This window comes from Babylonia areolata, chromosome 21 (genome assembly GCF_041734735.1).
Source record: "Babylonia areolata isolate BAREFJ2019XMU chromosome 21, ASM4173473v1, whole genome shotgun sequence".
Lineage (NCBI taxonomy): Eukaryota > Metazoa > Mollusca > Gastropoda > Neogastropoda > Buccinidae > Babylonia > Babylonia areolata.
The window spans coordinates 22,590,275-22,610,274 of record NC_134896.1 but is presented as its reverse complement, the minus strand read 5'-3'; the positions used below and the strand labels follow the sequence as shown (position 1 = coordinate 22,610,274).

At 42.2% G+C, this 20,000-nt stretch overlaps 1 protein-coding gene and 2 non-coding genes across 3 annotated transcripts in view; 1 reads left to right on the top strand and 2 right to left on the bottom strand.

Annotated features, from left to right (window-relative positions):
• The window catches only part of LOC143296583 (protein amalgam-like), a 16,799-nt gene extending 6,879 nt beyond the window's left edge, over nucleotides 1–9,920 (top strand). The window contains exons 5-10 of the mRNA XM_076608607.1: nucleotides 55–209; nucleotides 761–784; nucleotides 4,258–4,390; nucleotides 6,410–6,549; nucleotides 6,895–7,176; nucleotides 9,781–9,920. Coding sequence (XP_076464722.1) covers nucleotides 55–209; nucleotides 761–784; nucleotides 4,258–4,390; nucleotides 6,410–6,549; nucleotides 6,895–7,176; nucleotides 9,781–9,920 — 874 coding nt within the window. The remainder of the gene's footprint in view (nucleotides 1–54; nucleotides 210–760; nucleotides 785–4,257; nucleotides 4,391–6,409; nucleotides 6,550–6,894; nucleotides 7,177–9,780) is intronic.
• An 8,936-nt stretch (nucleotides 9,921–18,856) lies between these two features.
• LOC143296749 (5S ribosomal RNA) lies at nucleotides 18,857–18,975 on the bottom strand. The gene has a single exon (XR_013057171.1). It is a non-coding gene; the product is annotated as a 5S ribosomal RNA (ribosomal RNA).
• A 672-nt stretch (nucleotides 18,976–19,647) lies between these two features.
• Nucleotides 19,648–19,766, bottom strand: LOC143296756 (5S ribosomal RNA). Its single transcript, XR_013057177.1, has one exon. It is a non-coding gene; the product is annotated as a 5S ribosomal RNA (ribosomal RNA).
• Nucleotides 19,767–20,000: the final 234 nt, after the last annotated feature.

The window sequence follows — 20,000 nt, the reverse complement described above, 5'->3', positions numbered from 1 at the left end:
TCCTTGAGTAACTGAACTGGAATGAACTGTATTGTCGTGTCGTTCCGTGGCCAGCTACGTCCTGATGTCAGACAGCCGCTTCCACATCCACAACAACGGCACCCTCATCATCCGCAACATCGACGACGACCTCAGCGGCTTCTACGCCTGCCACATCAGCGACGGCAATAACATCCCTGAAGTGCGACGCTACGAGCTGAAACTGAAAGGTAAATGGAAGGGGGAGGGAGGGGGGAATGGTCAGTGGGTGTTGTGGGTAGAGTTGGGGGGGGGGGTCATTTTCAAAGTTTTTTTTGGGGGGGCGAGGTGGAGGGAGGGGTCAGGGGGTCAGGGGGTGGGGGGGGGGGGGCGTGGGGGTAGTGGTGATGGTGTGATGGTTGGGAGGAAGGGTGTGGGAGGGGGTGACTGTGGTGACTTTTTTTTTTTTTTTTTTTTTTGATGAAAGTTGTGATGGGGTATGTGTAGCGTGGGTTGGTTGTGATTTGTTTGTTGTTGTGAAGCGGAAAGGTAGAGGGACTGGGGGGGGGGGGCGGGGGGGGGGGGTCGCTTCATTTTTTTGCGGGGGGGGGGGGGGTGGTGGTGGTGGTGATGGCGTGGAGGTGTGTGTGTTTTGATTGTAGTGAAAGAGTTTGTGTGGAGATGAGCGGTGACTGTAAAATTGTTTGTTGTAAAGTTCAAAGCTGAAGGATAGGAGGGCCTGCGAGATCCTCTGTTATTTCGTTTTATTTAATTTAATTTAACCGATGTGTCCTCCTTTCAGACTCCGACCTGTCTGGTAACAGAGGTAATCATGTTCGTTGGGCCTGCCTGCCTGCCTCCCTCCCTCTGCTTGATTGATTGATTGAATGAATGATTGATCTGTTGTTCTTCTTCCCCCCCCTCTTTTCCCCATTGCTGCGTAACTTCCAAGGACAGTACTGTTGATCGTATCCAAGTGATGCTTCAGGGAACGTTCCAGAGGAATGGTCTCTAAATGTGCTGCCGAAGCTTTGTAATGCTTGAAGAAGACCAAAAAACAAAAAAAATCATGTCCCGTGTATTTGGTAGCTAAAATTTGCTGCTGTTTCTTTTTTCTTCTTCACAGTTCGTGGGCTGCAACTCCCACGTTCACTTGTAGGTACGTGAGTGGGTTTGTACGTGCACAAACCTGCTATGTAGACACCCATACTCCGTCTTCAGGGGGTGTGCATGCTGGATACGTTAGTTTTCATGACTCAACCGATTGCCGGGCATGGCTTTCGGGGATCTTGGACGTGCACATTTGATCAAGTTTACTGACTGCAGCTAGGAGGTTCAAACACTAGCAAGTCTGTACAACTTGAACACTTTGACAGGGAGATGGCTCAGATTTCCATGTACCAACCAGGCGCCGTGGCCCGGGTGTTCGAACCCAGGATGCTCAGATTGAAAGGTCCAACGCTTTAACCACTTGTCGGCTGTTTGTTCCCGTTGCTGTTGTTGTACTTGCTTGATGTCAGTTTGCTTCTTTTTTTGTACTTTTGCCTTCTTTTTTTTTTTTTTCCTTCTTCTTCTCTTTCCTAAAGATTTCCCCCCTTCCTATTCAGAGAGTTTGCTTTTGTGTTTTGTCCCTTATTTCCAAAACAGATTTTGTTTATTATGATTTTGAAGTTTGCTTTTGTGTGTGTGTGTGTTTTGTGTTTTTTTTTCCCTCCATTTTTTGTGTGTTTGCGATAGCGCTTACTGTTGCTCGCCTAAAACTAATATTGAAAAGAGGCGCGAGCGGCTGATTAATCAAAACGTAGCGATTTAATGCGGATCAGCCATAGAGCTCTTTGTCGCCGACGGAGAATTCGATGAACAAAAGGGAACGCATGATTGTTGCTCGAATGTGATCGGATTGTCTCTTGTTTTAACTCGCTTATTCTATAGCTGCTTTTTTTTTAAAAATATAGTTTCTTAAGCAGTATAGCGTGTTTCCAGTGTCAGTAACGATCTAGTTTAGACATTTTCATTAATTTTACATTACCTGTTCCGGGAGCTTACTAACTAAACGTTTCAGTGTTGTATATTCTTGGCATCTTGTGCGCTCGTGTGTACGTGTGTGTGTGTGTGTGTGTGTGTGTGTGTGTGTGTGTGATCGTGTTCCTGTGCTTGTTTATGATTTAGAAAGAGAGCTCTAAAGAGAGAGAGAGGGGGGTGGATTGTCAGATCAAATGGAGTGTAACCGTTTAATTAAACAAATTGGTTATTAACATTAGTCAGGTCATGCTTGCTGTATGCTGCCTATTCTATCTCTTTTTTTTCTTTCTTTCTTTGGAAGTCATGAGTGGACTATAATAAGTTGTAGCGTGATGATTTGAATCCTTTCTTTGCTGCTGTTGTTTTCATCATATCAGTCAGTATCCTCATATTTCTTTGACTTTTTTCTTCTTCTTCTTCTTCTTTTATGTCTTTTACTTTCTTGTTCCTTTTAGTGCTTGTCTTGCTTGTTTGTGTAAACTCTGATCGGACTGCTTGCATACTGAGTTATTTGAAAGCAACTGGATGAAAACCTTCAGTCCCCACCCCACCCCCCCGACCCCCTCCCCCCATCTCAGATTCTTTTCTTTCCACTTTCCACCCCCTTCCCATCTTACCCCCCCTCTCTCTCTCTTTCTCTCTCTCTCTCTCACCCCCCCCTTCCCACCTCTCGCCTCTGCCTCTTCGTCTTCTTGAATGTGATTATCTCTTCATCCTCGATAGATCTTTTTTTTTTCTTTCTCCTCCATTCCCCACCACAGCTGCTGTCTGCTTCACGAAATTTCATTATATTTCTGTGTGATGCCTTCCAGTGGAATGACCTGGGCAATTTTCTCGTTTTTGGTGTTTGTTGTTGTTTTTTTCTTTTCTTCTTCTTCTTTTTTTTTTTTTCGGGGGGGGGGGGGGGGGGGGGGTGTTTGTTGGTTTTTTTTTAATTTATTTTTTTTTACTACATTGCTTGACATATAGTTTTAAATGTCATGGGGGAAAAGGCTGGTGCTGTCAGCACAAAACTACAGCCTGGGAAGGAATGTGTAGAATGAAAGTGAAATAACACTGTTAACAATTATTGGTTTTCTCGCCTTCGCTCTTTCTTGAAAAAAAGCCTATTTCATGATGAATTGATATGTGTGATGTGGAGATATATATATATATATATATATATATATATATATATTCATTTCTATCTTTTTCTCTCTGTATATATATATATATATATAGAGAGAGAGAGAGAGAGAGAGAGAGAGATAATGTGTGTGTGTGTGTGTGTGTGTGTTAGTGTGTGAGTGTGTGTGTGGATATATATCTATATAGATAGATATATAAATATATCAAAGGAATCGGAACTGACACTCAAGGCTTATTTAGGCATTAAGCTTTGCTGCTGTTGTTCCATATTTCATTTCTTTTTCTTTTTCTTTATCGTTTCTTTGTGTTCGAGAGACTCTTGCCATTAGGTCGACGTCTTTCAAAATCTGGTGAACTCGAGAAGACTTGCTTGCTGGGTTGATGACTTTGGTTGATGGCCATGTGATAGCTATGTAAGGCTATGTTTTGGTTTTGTTTTTGCTTGATGCCATGATGATGATGGTGACTTAAATTTATGGCAGCGTAGTTGGCAGTGGTCACAGCACTGATTTCCATCATCATTCTATCATCCCTGATGTATAATCGTTCCTCTCCCCCCCCCCCACCACCCGCCCCCTTGCCCCCATCCCCGCAATAATTGTCACCGAAAAAAATTATTGAAATAGATCGGTGTTGATTTTTTACTTACTCGGTTCACATTGCCCTCGAGCAATTGAACGCTTCCGTCACATGCATTGCGTCAGTCATTACCCTCGATTCAAATATCCCAAAGTATATTGGCCTTTTTTTAAATTAATGCATGCGATATTAACACACGCACATAGAAATGCGCGCGTGTGCGCACACACACACGCACACACACACACACACACACACACACACACACACACACACGTGCATCTGTATTTTTTCATATTTTTTCTGCATCTTCGTTTTAGTAATGAAAATAAGATTGGATATTTGATCATCCACTGAATTTCTCTGATGTGTTTTTCTTTTCTTTTCGTTTCTAATTGATGATATTATAATGAACATATATTATCGGACTGCTGGCGTTTTACTTGGAACGAAAAGCAGATCGGATCATCCACTAAATTTTTTGGGGTCATTTATCAACCACTGTCTCTGATCTCTCTGGTCCATAGACTGTGTCATTTATCACCCACTGACTGTCTCTGATCTCTCCAGTCCCACTGAGCGTCCTGATGACTCCCCCTACCATCAAGGTGGCCCCAGGGGACAACACCTACCTGCACTGTCAGGCCACTGGCACCCCCACCCCCACCCTGTCCTGGACCTTCCAGGGGGCGCCCATCTACAGGTCAGTCAGTCTCTGTGTGTGTGTGTGTGTGTGTGTGTGTGTGTGTGCGTGCGTGCGTGCTGCTGTCAGAGAGAGGGAGGTGCAGTGAAATGGTGGTGCAGGTAAGGTCTCTACTGGTTACTGTTATTGCACTGTTGTTAGCACTGGTGGGAGGGGTGCGTGGGTGAGTGGGTGGGGTGTAGTGAGTGAGAGATGCGTCGAGATCGTGAAAAAGGATGAGCTGTTAAGAAAGTTCTTCAGGTCGGTGCTGGCACTGTTGTTGACACAGATGGGGGTGGGGGGCGCATGGGGGTGGGGTGGGGTTGGGGGGTAGTGAGTGAGTGAGTTTGAAATGCATGAAAGAAATGAGTGAAGGTATGGAAGATACGTGATTGCAGGTAAGGAAAGGTCTACATGTCGATGTTATTAACACAGGGATTGAACGAGTATGATATGCATGAAAACGGGGTGCCGGTTAGGAAAGTCTGTGTAGGTCGGTGTTGGCACTGTTGTTAACACAGGAAGGGATGGGGGTGGTGGTGGTGGTGGGGGGGGGGGGGTTAGAGATGCGTTGAGGTCGTGAAAAAGGGTTTGCAAGGTAAGGAAGGTGTCTTACATGTCGGTATTGGTTCCGTTGTTGACACACGGTGGAGTGAGCGAGTACAAGGTGCCATGGAAAGGAGGTGCAGGTAAAGAAAGGCACATGACTGCAGGTTAAGGGGGTCTCCACAGGTCAGTGTTGGTACTGTTGTTAGCACAGGGGGGGAGAGGGGTTCCGAGTGAGTGTGATATGCATGTTTAATGGGGTGCAAAGGAAGGAAGGCACATGGGTAGGGAAGGTCAACACAGGCTGGTGTCGGAAGCACAGGAGGGAAGTGAGTGCGAGATTCATGAAAAAGGGTGTGCATACCAAGGTCTATAGTTCAGTTCAGTTCAGGTTAGTTCAGTTGCTCAAGGAGGCGTCACTGCGTTGGAACAAATCAATACACGCAACACCACATCTGCTGAGCAGCACCGTAACCAAACGCGCTTGGTCAGGCCTTGAGAAAAAGGGGGAGGGGGGTCAGTGTTGGTCTTGTTGTCAACACAGGGTGGAGGGAGTGAGTATGAGATGCATAAAAAAAAGGAGGTACAGGAAAGGAAGGCATATAATTACAGGTAAGAAAGGTTTCTACAGGTCGTTGTTGGTACTGTTGTTAGCACAGGGGGGGGGGGGGGGGGGGGGGCGGAGAGAGTGTGTGAAATGCATTTACTGGGGTGTAAAGATGGAAGGCACATGGATGCAGTTAATTAAGGAAGGTCTACAGCCCAGTGTGTTGGTAGCAGAGGTGGTGGGAATTAGTGTGAGATGCATGAAGAAGGAAGGTCCGTCCACAAGACAGTGTTCGCACTGTTGTTAGCGCAGGGGGTTGAGGGAGTTGGGGGGGGGGGGGGGGGGGGAGTGTGAGGTGCATGAAAAAGGAGTGAAGGACCTTCAGGTAAGGGAGGTCTACAGGCCGGTGATGGAAGCACAGTATAGACGGTGGCGGCGGGGTTAATTGCGAGATTCGTGAAAAAAGAGGTCAAGGTAAATACAATGTACATGTCGGTGTTGGCTCTGTTGTTAAGCACAGGGGGGAGGGGAGGGGAGGGGAGGAGAGGGGAGGAGTGAGTGTGAAATGTGTTGAGTTCGTGAAAAAGGTATGCATGGATGAAAGGTTCAGGATTGCAAAATATGGAATATACATGCAGAAAAGGAAGATATTTATAGAACACTTCGGTTTGACGTCCTCTACTCAGAACTCTCGGTGTGTGTGTGTGTGCATGTGTGTGTGTGTGAATGAAATAGAGAGAGAGAGAGAGAGAGAGAGAGAGAGAGCAGGTACACACAAATGAACAGGAGCCACAACCAAGTCCAAAAAATCCTCCCCACCACACACACACACTCCCAAAATAATAATAATAATTGGCACTTTGATACATCACTTCACTGATCTACCATTCCACCCCTTCCCCACCCCTCTCCTCTCCTCATATTTTTTCTTTCTTTCTTTCCACCAGCGGAGGCCGCTACGTGGTGTTCAACAACGGCACCCTGATGGTGACTGCGGCGACGGAGCGGGATGCCGGCACCTACAAGTGCACGGCCCAGAACGGTGTGGACACCCCTGTCTTCCGGGACATGCAGCTGGTCATTGCACGTGAGTACCGTTGTCGTCGTAGAGCACTCACTCATCCTTCGTTTTCATTCGATTCCTGTGTCATTCAGTCCGCTTTCAGGCACGCAAAGGGGGTGATTTTTTATTTATTTATTTTTATTTGTTTTTTTTAGCAAGACCACCTGACTATGGCCATTATCCCCTACACACACACACACACACACACACACACAAACACAAACACACACACACACAAACACAGGCGCAAGCATGGTATTAATAATCGACATATAAAAAACAAACAAACCAAAAAACAGAACACGTACACACACACACACACACACACACACACACACAAATATAATAATACTATTTTTCCACCACCAGAGAAACTCAAAGCCGAGATCCAGTCGCACTCCGGAGTAGCCATGGAAGGGGAGACAGTGCGGCTCCGCTGTGACGTCAGCGGCTACCCGCCGCCCTCTGTGACGTGGGAGAAGAACGGGGTGCCCGTGACGTCACGGGCCGGGGCCAAGGCCTACCAGCAAGGGGACAACCTGGTGGTGCCCCAGGTGGGTATCGAGGACGCCGGCGTCTACACCTGCGTGGGCACCAACTCCTTGGGCGGCTCGGCCCGCGACATCACCTACCTGCAGGTCCAGTTGCAAAGTGAGTGCTGGGCTTTCAATATATATATATATATTTTTTTTTTTTTAAATGTACATGAATGAATGGGGGTGGGGTGGGGTGAGAGAGAGAGAGAGAGAGAGAGAATGACGTGATTATCTAGAATTAGATAAATTTGGTTAGGTGCATGAACACAACATCAACACAACATAGACAAGTAAACAACATAAAAGTATTTTTTTTTAAAGAAAAAAAAAAAGGGAAAAACAAAATAGAACGAAAAAATTAAAACAACCACCAGCTATTAAAAATATAACGAAAATACAAATGGAAAACCATCACATAATACTAAAAGCAGAAATAATTAATAAACATTTTGAATACGTGTGAGCATAACATGACAGGATTTTCACCATGTCCGTTTCTTTATTTTTAATCAAATCTATTATTTTTCATAGATCTTGAGGATCACTTGATAATCACGATCATTTTTCACTCCCAGATATTGACAGTAAAATGATGCTGATGCAGTTCTGTCTGACTCTCGAAAAGGTTCGCACAGCGCATTAGACGCTTGGAGTAATTACCGTGATAATGAAACAAAAATTCATTTAATGTAATCAACACGATAAACAGAAACTATATTGTTAATGAAAGTGAAAGAAAAATTGTTGCCACTTTGAGTATTTGTTAATTCAAGAACAGTTTGAATGATTTTTGTGTGAATTTTTTTTAAGGATACTATGTGGACTGTACCTGCTGTAGAAAATCTTGTACGAGTGTAACTCGCTATGGATCGGTAACATACATGAACTTCTAACAGATGTGATTGTTATCTTGTAAGATTATTACTACTGATTCACTCCAAAAAAAAATGTTCATGCCGAATGGCATAGTATCCCATGAGATTGAATTAACACTTTGATGTGAACGAATTAGGAAATGAATTTGAGTTGAAATTGTATTGTCTGAATCAGTCTGAAAATAAATTATCTCTGTGAAATTTATGTTCTTTCTTTTGTGTATAATCTTCTGAGTAATGTACAAGCCTGTTTTTTGAAATCAAGTTTCGGGAAATTCGCTCAAGTTTCTCTTGTATTTGCTTCATCCGGCTTTTTGCACCATTAGCATCGACACTTTTCCATTTCAAGTGACGTTCGAAGCTGGAGTGTACCCTGACTCACCTTCCGTCACGTGTCAGTGATCACACACTCTCTCTCTCTCTCTCTCTCTCTTGGTGAACAGTGATCACTGACACGAGGTGGAAGGAGAGACCCGCCCTCCGGCCCCTCTCCCCTCCCCTCAAATCCCCCATGAGGTGGCCCGGAAATCCATTTCTCTCCGCATACTACCGAGTCCGCAGAAGTTAGCTCTCTGTTGGTGGCTGAGCTTGGTTTTGTCTTCAACCCCAAGCTTCGCTAAAGACAGGGGGCAAACTGATGCGGACTGGGTAGTATATGGAACTGGGCTTTTGGACCACCACACGGGAGAAGTGATGGACTAGGGGGTGGGGGGGGGTGTGGAAGGGGTCAGAACCCTCCCATCCCACCCCACCCCCACTGACAAGCACGCGATCTAAAAAAAAAACCCGTGAAGTCTCAGTTACAAAAGCCTACCTACCTACACAGCCTACCTACCTACACAGCCCAGCCAAAATGGGAGGACGGTGACAGAATGGTCAAGACGCTTATCCTCCAATGCAGTGTCCGCGAGGGTTTGGGTTCGATACCCGGTCTTACCCTTTCCTCACTAGTTTGACTCACGGTCCAGTCATTAGAACGAGATGATTAACCGAGGTCCCGTGTGCTGCAACACGCACTTGGCGTACTGACAAAAAGGGACCTATGGTAACAAAACGGTTGTCCTCTGACAAAATTCTGTAGAAGATATCCACTCCAATGGGCACACAAAATGTAACATGCATGCGCTTAAGGCCTGACTAAGCACGTTGAGGAATGCTGCCAGACTGGCATCTGCCGAGCACATGTGGTGTAGCGTACAAGGATTTGTCCCAACGCAGCGACATCATCTCGAGAAACTGAAACTTGATAAACTCTTAAGTAACAGCTCAGCTGCTTTCGCATAGCTAAGATCGATCATGCAACCCACCAGAATTCTTTAAAAGTGGAGACAATCATTCCGTCATTAAATTAATACACTCACAGAGTGGGAGGGTTGGGAGAGATGCAAAGAAGGGGCGTCGCACGATCAACTTGGCAGTAGATTTGTTCATAATAAAGATACGAAGGTTCGACATTCAAACAGATTAGTCAGTCAAGTCTTAATCCTAAAATCAAACTTTATATCTAAAATGATGGACAGGTGATGCGCCCCCCCCCCCCCCCCCCCCCCCCCCCCCCACACACACACACACACACAGGGCCACAATGCAATTTTGAGAATAAGTAAGCCGCAGGTGAAGACTACTTCATATAGAAATGGTTGAAGAATAAATGACTTCATCTATTCTGCATTAAAGCACATAAAGTCTAGGTATGACTTTAGTTAAATCAAAGCTAATAAAATCTAGATGTAGATTTAAAAATAAAATAATCTAGGTGCAGATAGACGTAGATCTAGCTTTCCTTTCCCCTGGGGTCACTGGGACGTGTGTACCAAGTCTCTGTTCTTTTCCCCCCCTCACAGGTCACCGGGACAAGTGCGTCAACTCCATGAACAAGATGAAGTGTCATCTCATCGTCACGGCCAGACTGTGTGGTCACCGGATGTTTGCCCGCAAGTGTTGCCAGTCCTGCCGCCAGGCGGGGCTCTTGCGCCGGAAGTAACCTCACTCCCTGCTCACGCGCGCTCGACCATCTTTGTTCGTGAGCTGATGCTCTTTTATCAATGATTATTATTATTATTCTTCTTGGAGCATTATTTTTTCATCCCATGTTGTTTTGGTTGAATGGATATTATTATTATTATTGCCAGTGTGGCGCCTTGTTGACTGATCAGTGGTGGTGTTTTCTGTTGTTGTTTTTTTGTGTGTGTGTTTATTTATTTTTTTTATCAAAAATACATTGTTGCATTTAGCTTTTTTTAAATAACTGACCAGTGCTGTTGTTGTTTTAGTTTGTTTTTTTTCCACATATTTATTGTACTTAGCTTTTTTGAAATAATAAAATGCTGTTTTTTGTTGTCTGTATACTCATCACTCCGTTTTCCTTCCTTCCTTCTGAACTGCAGACTGATTCATAGTATTGTGATGTACATTTGTTTAGTTTGTATATACTGACTTGTTCATTTGGCATAAGCGTTCTTGACATCGAGTTAGAGCTGGTGTGTTTATAAGTATGATGTCCGAGTTGCGAAAGACATTCTGTTGCACGATAACCAGCCTTTGTGGCAGTTTGCGCGTTTCTGTTGAATGCATGTTAATATCACATGTGGGTTTGCATTTGTCTGCTTTTTCTTTTTGTTGGTATGTGTTTGTTTGTGTGTATTTGTGTTTCAGCTTCATATATATATATATATGTTGCATGTTTGGTTTTACACCGTGAAGGTCAGACTATAAGACAGTTGTTCACTACGCTAGAAATGTTTTTGTGCTTTCACAAGCCATGAAGAAACGAAGTATTGGCTGTTGGAAGCGTTAAAGTTGTTCTTTGTGAGTATGGTTTAGCGATCCGGCTATATACGTGAATGTTTTCTTTCCCCTCAGTGTTTTGATTTTTTTTTTTCTTCGAATACAAAATCAGCATATTGATTTATGTCCACATTTCTGAGGCAGTTCGATCACCCCATTGAAGTTTGCGGTAATTCGGGTTTTGCCATGGATTTGTTTAACAGCCTTACCTCTTCTGTCGACAGATCTGATACAACCCTTATTTGTATTGTTTTTCGTCCTTCTTTTTTATTTACAAGGCAGTATGTGTGTAATTATGTTTTTATATGCATGAAACAAAACTCATGCAGATGTTGGCTCATATATATATATATGCTTTTACCGAGATATACAAAATAGGAAATAGCTTTAGTTTTGTTACATGACTATGATAGCTTCAACAGCTTTGATATTATTGTTATTTTGTGTATATTCTTTTTTTTTCACTTTTTTTGTCATCTGTATCACCTTCAATCCAGTCTATATCTCTCGCCATTCGCTCCTTTTGCCTTTGTGTCTTCAAACCTAAACAGCTCGATGGGTTTCGATTCTTTGGCGGTTTTTTACTGTCCGGATCTTTCTGTGCATTCTCCATACCGATTCGTAACCCCCTAAATCTTTTTATCTGAAACTTTTAGATATTTACAGCTTCACCTCTCCATCATTGTTGCAGTCTCTTGACATTGCTTTTAGCTTCAAAAGTTGATCGGAACTGTGTAATAATTAATTTTAGTCGTTCTCACCCGCTTTGCATTCTAGCCGATATGGTTCTGCGCATGACCGGTTGCCTTGAGTATCAGCTGATGTTACCTGCACTGGCTGATTAAGACTGCTTCTCTCTTTGTTTTCCCCCTTCTTATTTTATAATCTGGTCATTCTTTTGAAATCCATCTGATCATACTTCGCATTTTAAATGCAGTGGTCTACATGGCCGTCATTTGAAATCTTCATAGCTGTTGAACATTAGGTGCTGAGCGTGGGTTTTGCATGACGATATCCTGTTGTTGGCAAACGTATGTGACAGCTGTGGCGACCTAGTCTAATGTCCCTTTGGACGTCCTCCTGTTTTGGGGACTTTGTGAAAACCAGTCATCATTGTAAGTCAGTCTTCCACAAAATCCACCGATTTGAACAGAAGGGTTTACTTGTTTATTTGTCTGCGAAGGCGTGGTTTCTTACTGCAGTTAAATATGTTGGTCTTAGTGACTGTACATTCGGTAATCTCTCTGGATGTAAATTTGTATATATGTGTATGGAGGAGAAATAAGAGTGGGAGATGGATTCGTGAAAATGGGGATCGTGCTTTGTCCCCGCTTCATAGATTATCGTCTGTTCTTACACCTTTCCCTTCCCCGAAATACGGCCACTTTTACGATGAAATATGGATGCATAAAAGATCTATTTTCTAACCCCCACGCCCCCACCACCACCCCTCCTAAAGATGATAAAAACTGACTTTTTTCTTGTCTCCCATCTGTTGTGTGTTTACAGATGAATATCATGTTCACTGTTTATACGCTTATTATGGATAACTTTCCATAGTTAATGCGCCTTCGAAAAACATGATGGTTAAACTGCCCTGTTAGCGTTGTTACCGAGCTGCTGTTTGTTCTCGCCGTGACAGTATTTTCCACTTGACAAATCAACTAGCTTAGATAGATATATAAAACTTTGGTTAATGATGTCCCCGTTAGGGTGGTTTTATTACTGCAATAGTCATTACCAGTGCTACGGGTTATTATATAAAGCATTGCCAATGTGAAGCTGTATTATGATATTCATAGATGTTTCTGCTTGCCAAAGTTGGGCTTTAAAGAGAACTATATAAAATAAAATAAAAAGATAATAAATAAATTGCCCTTTTAGTGACTCGCTACTTCCATAAGGCTTTAAGTCCAGTCATTACTGTATCGGGTTCTGCTTGCTTATTCCGCGTAAGCCGTCTTTGCCTAAGGAAGGAAAGAACGAAATATACCGTACCTGTTAATGCAGCAAGGAAGACATTTAAATAAAGCGGACGAACTGAGGTATATTAGTTCCCGATTAATACTGCTTTCCAATACCAACCAGAGAACGATCCATATGAGAAAAAAAGGTTTATTTTTGTACATTAACGAACTGTTCACCCTTTCATCTATCAATTTAGAACTGAATTTGTCTGTTTTAAAGAGGGTTAAAATGACACAATCGTTCATTATGTTATGCAATTATGGACATATTTTATAAATTTGGACTTTTAACTTTTAATGAATGAATTTCCGGTTTTTAATGGAAGGTTAAATGCTGGCAGCAATTTTTCTGATATGTCAACTTCAGAGGTAATATTATCTGATATGTCAACTTCAGAGGTAATGTCAGAATCTCCCTCAATGAAAATAAAAATAGTCAGGTCAGATATCCCTGTTTTAATGTGTTTTCGTGTTTATTCATGTGGTTATGGTTTCATTATATTTTTTTTCTGCTTTCTGTAACTTGCGTAGCATTAGAAATGGTCACTTCAAAAACGTTTTTTGTCTATGAAATTAGTTCAGAAAAATCTCAACCAAAGACGACATATGCATTGTCCAGGAAAGGCCAGTTTTTTTGTTTTTTTAATACCACTTGATATTTTTAATGCCTACTCCTTCCCTGCTTTCCTCATCCTCTTTCCCTTCTACTGCTATCTCCCCTGCCTAATTTCCCCTGTTTTCTGCGTTTGTCACTGTCACCACTTTGTTTTAAGAATATTATCACTTTTTCCAGTTTGTTTGTTTTCTCTATTGTCTTACACATAATCACTATTCTACCACCTTTCTTGTTTATTTCGATTTTGAACTCGAGTTCCCGAAATTTGGCTGAGAAAAAGTATTGTCCTTTTAGGACAGCATTAGAACGTCACAGTTGTGGAAGTTTTGAACGAAGTCGTTCGAATCACAAAGCGTGTCACGACGCATGTATACATATAATTATGTTCGAGGCAAAGAAGAACAGAGACAAACAGTGTGACATCATAATGCCAACACGCGAGTCGCATGGTGACGTCACAAGGCCTCTAACGTAAGAGCCACCCGTAGGTCAAAAAGTGTGCGATGACATGTGACATTACGACATCATATGACGAGTAACTGATTTCCTGTCAATCATTCCACCACGTCCAAACGCCCGTTACTTTTAATAAAAGTCGACGACAAGGTGCCAGCTGTTGTTTTTTCTGCGATGCGCGACAACAAGGGACAAAGCGGATGGCGTTTGTTAAATTGCAGATGTGTCGAGCTGTTTCCAATTACTTTGAAGACACGCTTCCTTGCGCAAATAATGTTATCTACTAAACGGTAAACTATGTGTGCGCGCGCGGCTCTTTATAATTCATAAACATCTCGTGAAAAATCTGTCGTCTGAATTACGAAACAGACTATTCAATATCCGTCGCTTGCCACAAACACACGTACTTTTTTTTTCAGTCTGCTGTCATTTACGGTATCTGTTGTTGTTGTTTTGTTGTTATTTTCCTGATGAAACTCGTCACTTAGGGTTTTATAGCGCTACGCTCATCAGCAATTTTTGACTGTTGTATTTTTGGGACGAGACCTTTTGAATGTGTCATCGCTTTGTTTTTTTTGTAATTCAACTATTTATATTTATGTATTTCTTACTTGTATGTATATTTGCTTTGTTCTTTTATGTATCTTTATGTATTTATTTGTATGTCTGTTTTTTTTTTGGTTTATAATGTGCGTTTTAGTTTTGATCCTCAGTGCAGTTTCCCCACCTCTTCGGTTTTTTTTAAAATTATATAATCATGCTTTTGTACTCGTTTTCTTTCCCGTTTTTTTTTTCTTCCCGTTCTGTTGGATGTGTTATTTACTGTTCATGTTTTGTATACTGATAGTGGCAAAGATTGATAATAATAAACTTTTGTTTACTATTCTTCACGTTCGTGTCAGTCGTGAACTACGATGCATGCATGCATGCCTCCCTCTCTCTCTCTCTCTCTCTCTCTCTCTCTCTCTCTCTCTCTCTCTCCAGTCTCTCTGTCTCTCTCTCCACCCTTGCTATTTAATACCCATCTGTTCCTTGTGAGAGAGGGAGAGAGAGAGAGAGGGAGGGAGGGATGGAGAGGTAGAGAGGAAGACAGAGAGTGAAATCAGCCCTGAGATGGCCCCTTTGCGGTCAGCTGTGCTATAAACAACTAGATTAGATTAGAGAGAGAGAGAGTCTGCTGGAAGTGTTGAACGTGGCATAAAAAAACGTAAATGACTCAACTGAAATCAAAGTAGTCATCACTTAGACAATACTAGTCCCAACACAATCAAGGGACTGACATCATTGCCTCTAAAGGTCCAGTTATGGACAGTTTCAGACCGCTTAAAACGGGGAGACCAAGTTCGTTACCGCTTTAAATGAGAATCCACGTTCCAGTTACGGATAGTGTCACACCGCTTACAACGGGAAGACCAAGTTCGTTACGAAAAGTGTCAGACCGCTTTAAACGGGAAGACCAAGTTCGTTACGAGAAGTGTCAGATCGTTTAAAACAGGAAGACCAAGTTCGTTATGAAAAGTGTCAGACCACTTTAAACGGCGGGAAGACCAAGTTCGTTACGAAAAGTGTCAGACCGTTTAAAACGGGAAGACCAAGTTCGTTATGAAAAGTGTCAGACCGCTTTAAACGGGAAGACCAAGTTCGTTACGAAAAGTGTCTGACCGTTTAAAACGGGAAGACCAAGTTCGTTACGAAAAGTGTCAGACCGTTTAAAACAGGAAGACCAAGTTCGTTACGAAAAGTGTCAGACCGTTTAAAACAGGAAGACCAAGTTCGTTACGAAAAGTGTCAGACCGCTTTAAACGGGAAGACCAAGTTCGTTACGAAAAGTGTCTGACCGTTTAAAACGGGAAGACCAAGTTCGTTACGAAAAGTGTCAGACCGTTTAAAACGGGAAGACCAAGTTCGTTACGAGAAGTGTCAGTCCGCTTAAAACTGACGGGAAGACCAAGTTCGTTACGAGAAGTGTCAGTCCGCTTAAAACTGACGGGAAGACCAAGTTCGTTACGTGAAGTGTCAGACCGCTTAAAACGGGAAGACCAAGTTCGTTACGAAAAGTGTCAGACCGTTAAAAACGGGAAGACCAAGTTCGTTACGAAAAGTGTCTGACCGCTTAAAACGGGAAGACCAAGTTCGTTATGAAAAGTGTCAGACCACTTGAAACGGGAAGACCAAGTTCGTTACGAAAAGTGTCAGACCGCTTTAAACGGGAAGACCAAGTTCGTTACGAAAAGTGTCAGTCGGTTTAAAACTGGAAGACCAAGTTCGTTATGAAAAGTGTCTGACCGCTTTAAACGGGAAGACCAAGTTCGTTACGAAAAGTGTCAGACCGTTTAAAACGGGAAGACCAAGTTCGTTACGAAAAGTGTCAGACCATTAAAAACGGGAAGACCAAGTTCGTTACGAGAAGTGTCAGACCGCTTAAAACGGGAAGACCAAGTTCGTTACGAAAAGTGTCTGACCGCTTAAAACGGGAAGACCAAGTTCGTTATGAAAAGTGTCAGACCACTTGAAACGGGAAGACCAAGTTCGTTACGAAAAGTGTCAGACCGCTTTAACAAGGTCCAAGTAAGAAAAGTGTATGACTGCTTAAAACGAGAAGAAAAATACCAGTTACGGACAGTGTCAGACCGTTTTAAACACGGGAAGACTAAGTTCATTATGAAAAGTTTCAGACCGCTTAAAGCGGGAAGACAAGTTCCAGTATCGGACATGTCAGACCGCTTTGAACGGGAAGAACATTCCAGTTACGAGCAGTGTCAAACCGCTTTAAACGAGAAGACACGTTCCGGTTAGGGACAAAGTCAGACCGCTTCATGAGACCGCTTCATCAAAACGGGAAGACTGACCAGTTCGTTACGAAGAGAAGATTAAATACTGAAGATCACATTACCCAACATTCCTGTCCTGAACCACTCTTCTGTTTGTAGTAGTATCCGTCTCTATCACAAAAAGAAGTATGAAGATTATCATCATTTGGGGAAAACATGAAAGGAAAGGAGAAAAAAAAAAAGAAACAAAGAAAGAAAGGAAAGAAAAAAAAGAAAAAAAGAAAGAAAAAAAAAGAAAAAGAAAGAATAAAAAAGAAAAAAAGTAAGAAAAAAGAAAGAACAAAAGGGGAAAAAACGAATAAAAAAGAAAAAGAAAAAAAAGAAACACACACACACACACACACACACACACACACACACACACACACAAACAGCAGAGTTCATCTACAAAAAAAAAATCAACCACCTTACATCTGCCCTGCCGCCTATCACAAGAGATTACCACCACACGCGCCAATATATCCAACTTCCCTCCCTCCCTCCTCCCCACACCCACAAAAAATCAGCAGCAGCTGCTACACGCGGATCCAATTACTGCAACATCAGTAACACATTTGCACATGATAAGCTGTACACCAAAACCAGGTTTTAAAAACAGGACTTGGGTTGCATACTGATATGCCACCTGAGCAGCGTTGTCTGTTTAGAAGCATTGATTAGGAAATTGCATAGGGAATTCGCCAGAAGAATTCTTCTCTGCTTCGGATACTATACAATTCATCTCTGTGTGGTTATTAATGGAACTGGATGATTCAATCAAATCAACACACCCACAATTTCACAGACATCATAATTATAAGAGACAATCACTGAAAAATACAACCACCTTGAGATTGAATGATGTCTGAACATTACCCAGCCCAGTTTGTCTTCCATGCTTTCTCTGACCTGAATTTCATCATCAGTTCCTTCCACTGACGCTGCGTGGAACGGCAAAATTAATATATATCATCCATTATTGGAATCCAATCTCAAATCTATCTCGTCATGACTTTATCAATGTCTGTCAATCAAGGTTATGCAGTAAATACATCGTCATCAATATAACCTTCCAAGTACCACTAATCAGACATCCGACCTGGATTAAAATAAATAAATAAATAAATAAGTAAAGACAGCTGCAAAAATACGGCAACACCGATTCAAGGGAAAGAACCGCAGCTTCTATGAGATGTCGCTAGTCTATTATGACTTATTTCCCCTGAATGTCCTCAAGTTTCCATTGAATTTTATCATGCCTGTGTGTGAATGTTGATGTTAACACCGAAGGGAACCACACGCGCGCGCGTGAGCAAGCACAAAAGTTTATCTTTCCAATCTGATTTTTATTTACTATTTAACTAAAAAAAGAAAAAAGAAAAAGAAATGGACAACATACTATATTTTGTATTATAATTCTATGCAAGTGCCATCCTTCCGTCAGTTCTCAGTTGTTATGATGTACACATATGTTTTTCATAAGTAAGGCTATTTGTGTATAATTGTGAAATCTTAGAAAATCAAATGTCAGTCTCTCTCTCTCTCTCTCTCTCTCTCTCTCTCTCTCTCTCTGTTTTTATTGCTGCTTATAGTCCAGCCGACGACACAGGACCATATCAGGACGGTCAAACCATACAAATGCTCAACCACGTCAACACAAAACTGTCGATCAACAAACAAAAAAATCACCAAGACAAACCCAGAAACCACAGTTCATGACACTATCGATCCAAACCATTTAGCTCTTCAGGGCAAATAAGACTAGACCGTGTTGGGGATGTCAGCCCTTCCGCTCAATTTATCATACCCAGATTATAAACATTACAACAACAAAAAAATTAAAAAAGGAAAAAAAAAGTAATAATTCAAAGTCAAACAAAACTACGTAAAAAAGGGTATGGATATTCTCGCTATACTCGTATTCCAGAGAGAAAATGGACTTTACGGCTGGTACTGAAATGGAAAACTGACGAATTACATGCCAATCAATCAATCAATATATATATATATATATATATATCGATGAACTGAGTGTTCGTGTACAATGACCAGAAAGTGCAGCGTATGTGGACGAAAGAAAAAAGAGGAAAAGAAAAATGTACAGTCAGATATGACAGCAGCAATAACTTATTTACGCAAGTATGGTGTGTAGAAATCAACTGACTCGAAACAAGAAAGGGAACAGGAAAAAGAGAAAATGCACGAAAAGAAAGAGAAAATAGCAGTCCGGGAGAGAGAGAGAGAGAAAAAAAAAAGCTGTGAAGAATATAAATGTAAAAAGAGATGCCAACAGCACCCGGTGTTCCCAGGCGGTCACCCATCCAAGTACTAACCGGGCCCGACGTTGCTTAACTTCGGTGATCGGACGAGAACCGGTGTTTTCAACGTGGTATGGCCGTTGGCGACTGTTTAAGGAAGTTTAAAGGTCATGAACCATACACTGAACAAGCGTTCAGCTTTTTCTCTTCCTTTTCGCTCTTTTCCTATTGCGAGTAAATGCGCAAATGGATTACGAATTAAAACAGAACATAAGTTGTCAAAAATGATTACCGATCACTAGTACACTGACAGCCTGGTTTATGTTATCTTCGTTTCTCTTCCACTCGTGACAAACATCTAGTCAGACCGACAGACATATATACAGACAGCTATTCAGACAGACAAACATCCTATCGAAGAGACCAAACATTTTCGAAACCGCGAGGTCGAGTGGCCCAGCAAGTCGAAGAGACATAACTCTTCACAGAATATAACCGTACTTTCGTAGCAGTCTTTCCCCCTGACGTGTTGCTGTCCGCCCTCCAGCCACCATCACCCAACGTAAAACGTATGTCGAGTTGAAAGAAAAGAAAAAAAAAGGAAAAGAAAATGTCAGTGCAGTCAGACATGACAACAGCTGACTGATTTACACAACTATGTGTGTATAAACGAATGAATTGAATAAAGAAAAGGAAGATGAATGAGAGAGAAAATCAAAGGAAAGAAAGAAAATAGCACAGCGGTCCGGAAGAGAGAGAAAAAAGTTTGAAAGAATCAAAATAGACACACACACACACACACACACACACACACACAAGCCAACTGCACCCGGTGTTCCCAGGCGGTCACCCATCCAAGTACTAACCGGGCCCGACGTTGCTTTACTTCGGTGATCGGACGAGAACCGGTGTTTTCAACGTGGTATGGCCGTTGGCGAATATTTGGGGAAATTAAGAATAGTGAATTATACCTGTACACTGAACAAGTGTTTACCTTTTTCTCTTCCCTTTCGCTCTTTTCCTATCGTGGATAGATGCGTGAATGAATTACGGATTAAAATACAATACAAGTTGTCAAAATCTTCACTGATCACAACACTGACAGCTTCGGTTATCATCCTTTCTCTTCCACTCTGTGCACACGCTCACACCGTCACAGTAGAATTTCAA